Source organism: Microtus ochrogaster, unplaced genomic scaffold (assembly GCF_000317375.1).
Source record: "Microtus ochrogaster isolate Prairie Vole_2 unplaced genomic scaffold, MicOch1.0 UNK139, whole genome shotgun sequence".
Taxonomy (NCBI): Eukaryota; Metazoa; Chordata; class Mammalia; order Rodentia; family Cricetidae; genus Microtus; species Microtus ochrogaster.
This window is the reverse complement of record NW_004949237.1, coordinates 64,838-67,260: the sequence shown is the minus strand read 5'-3', so window position 1 is coordinate 67,260 and position 2,423 is coordinate 64,838. Positions and strand designations below refer to the sequence as shown.

The 2,423-nt window shown below is 34.8% G+C and overlaps 1 protein-coding gene across 1 annotated transcript in view; it reads left to right on the top strand.

The window, feature by feature from the left end:
* Positions 1-623, top strand: part of LOC101999418 (vomeronasal type-1 receptor 4-like) — a 1,227-nt gene extending 604 nt beyond the window's left edge. The window contains exon 2 of the mRNA XM_005371924.3: positions 83-623. Coding sequence (XP_005371981.1) covers positions 83-532 — 450 coding nt within the window. The 3' untranslated portion in view covers positions 533-623. The remainder of the gene's footprint in view (positions 1-82) is intronic.
* The last annotated feature ends 1,800 nt before the right edge of the window (positions 624-2,423 follow it).

The window sequence follows — 2,423 nt, the reverse complement described above, 5'->3', positions numbered from 1 at the left end:
CTTCATTCTAAATGCTGGGAAATCTAGAAGAGATAGATAAATTTCTAGACATGTGATGTGGGATTTCCCTCTGTATGCTGTGAACACCATTGTTTGTAACCAGGTTCGCCACCACACCACCATGTCACTTGTAACTGCATTAACGATTAGAGACATCCTGTTTGTATTTGTTATAATATGGACCAGCCTCTACATGGTGACCCTCCTGTTCAGACACAATAGGAGAACGCGGCATGTCCACAGTTCCAGTAACTCTTCCCAGGCCTCTTCTGAAAAGAAAGCCACACACAGCATCCTTCTGCTTGTGAGCTTCTTTGTGTTTTTCTATTTCTCAAACACCTTTGTTACCTTCTATTCACCTCACAGACCTAAGAACAGCCCAGTATTGGATCTGATTAGTGGAGCTTTATCTTCAGGCTATCCAATCATCTGTCCTTATGTTCTAATGAACAATAGGAAAATTATTTCCAAATTAATTTCTTCCTTTTCAAACTTTGAATGTTCCTTTTCTACAAGAGGCTGTCATGGCTAATTTGACATCCCAAACCTCCATCTATCTTCCTTAGAGAATTCTTTACCACATCTGAGCAAAATAACCATGGTGTTCCTGGGTACCTAATATTCAGATGGTAGGAAATGACAGATACTGAATTTTTTTATCAGTGAAGAGATTTACTTTTTGACATGGTAATCTATTAATAATGAAAGCTTTCTTTTCTGTCTTTGGAATGTTGATCTTATACTAAAATTTTCTAAGATAGGAATTCAGAAAGACATTGTGAAACCATAGTACAAAGTAAAACAAGAAGGAATTATAAAACTCTTAAATTTTGAACTCCTATTACCGGCAGATGGAGATTAGAAAAATATATAAAGTATGACTAGGACAAACATTCAAAAATTTAAAAATTATTCAGAGTTGCTTTCATTTTAAATAAGAAAATTAATGAAATAGATCTAATAAAGCAGGCTGGAGAGATGGCTTAGAAGTTAAGAACTCTGTCTGTTCTTCCATAGGTCCTGAGTTCAATCCCCAGCAACTACATGGTGACTCACAATTATCTATAATGAGATCTTGTGCCCTCTTATGGAATGTAGGCACTTGTGCACATGGAATATGGTACACATAATAAATAAATAATAAATCAATCTTTTTAAAAAATATATAATAAAGTATATCATATTAAATAATTTTCATTGTAGAATAAAATAATAACAGACTTTATGTTTTTCATGTGCTGTTGTCTCATTTTGGTTTGGTATTTTTTGTCTTGCTGGGTTTTTGATTTTTGTTTTGGGGCCTTTGTTTTGGAGATTTTGAGAGTAAGAAGGAACATTAAGTTGCATGAGTAGGGAAGTAGGGAGGATCTGAGAGTAGTTATGAAAGGGGAAAGAATATGACCAAAGTACATTGTATGGTTAAAAAACTTTACATAAAAAGTGCATGTTGTTCAAATTCTGTATATGTGTACATTATCTATAGTAACTCATATATTTATTTCCAGATTTAGCCTATTTTTGACATTACAAGAACTAATTTCATTTATTTTGTAGTGGAGACTAAAAATAATACAAAACTCAATAAAACAAAGAGTTGGTTCATTGAAAAATAATATCTACAAGCTCTTAGTCAACCTAACCAAGAGAAAGAAAGAGAAAAGGCAACTTGATATAATATAGTTCTCAACCTATAGGTCAGATCTGCATATTGGATATTTACATTATGATTCATAACAGTAGCAAAATTGTGGTTATGAGATAGCAATGAAATAATTTTATGCTTGGGGTCACCACAACGTGAGAAACTGTATTAAAGGGTTACAACATTTGGAAGGTTGAGAACTACTGATATAAGTGGAGATGGAAAGGGGTACATTAAAATCAACAATAACAAAATACAGGGTATCATTAAGGAATACTTTGAAAACCTTCATTCTAAATGCTGGGAAATCTGGAAGAGATAGATAAATTTCTAGACATGTGATGTGGGATTTCCCTCTGTATGCTGTGAACACCATTGTTTACCAAAGAAACTGCTTTGGGCCTATAGCAGAGCAGAACAGAGATAGGCAGGGAAAATCAAACTGAAAGCTGGGAAAAAGAAGGCAGAATCAGGGAGAAACCATGGAGCCACTGCCAGAGACAGGCATGCTGAAACTTTGCCGGTAAGCCACTGCCACATGGCGATACACAGATTAACAGTGATGGGTTAGTTTAGGATATAAGAGTTAGCCAGAAATATGCTTAAGCTATTGGCCAAACAGTATTGCAAATAATACAGTTTCTGTGTGGTTATTTCAGGAGTCTGGGCAGCCAGGAATACACAAGTGGACTCCTAGGACATGTATGATCTACCAAAATCAAACATATTTCTAAAGCACAATGAAATTGAAGCAATACTAAACGGTCTCCCAAAAAGGAAA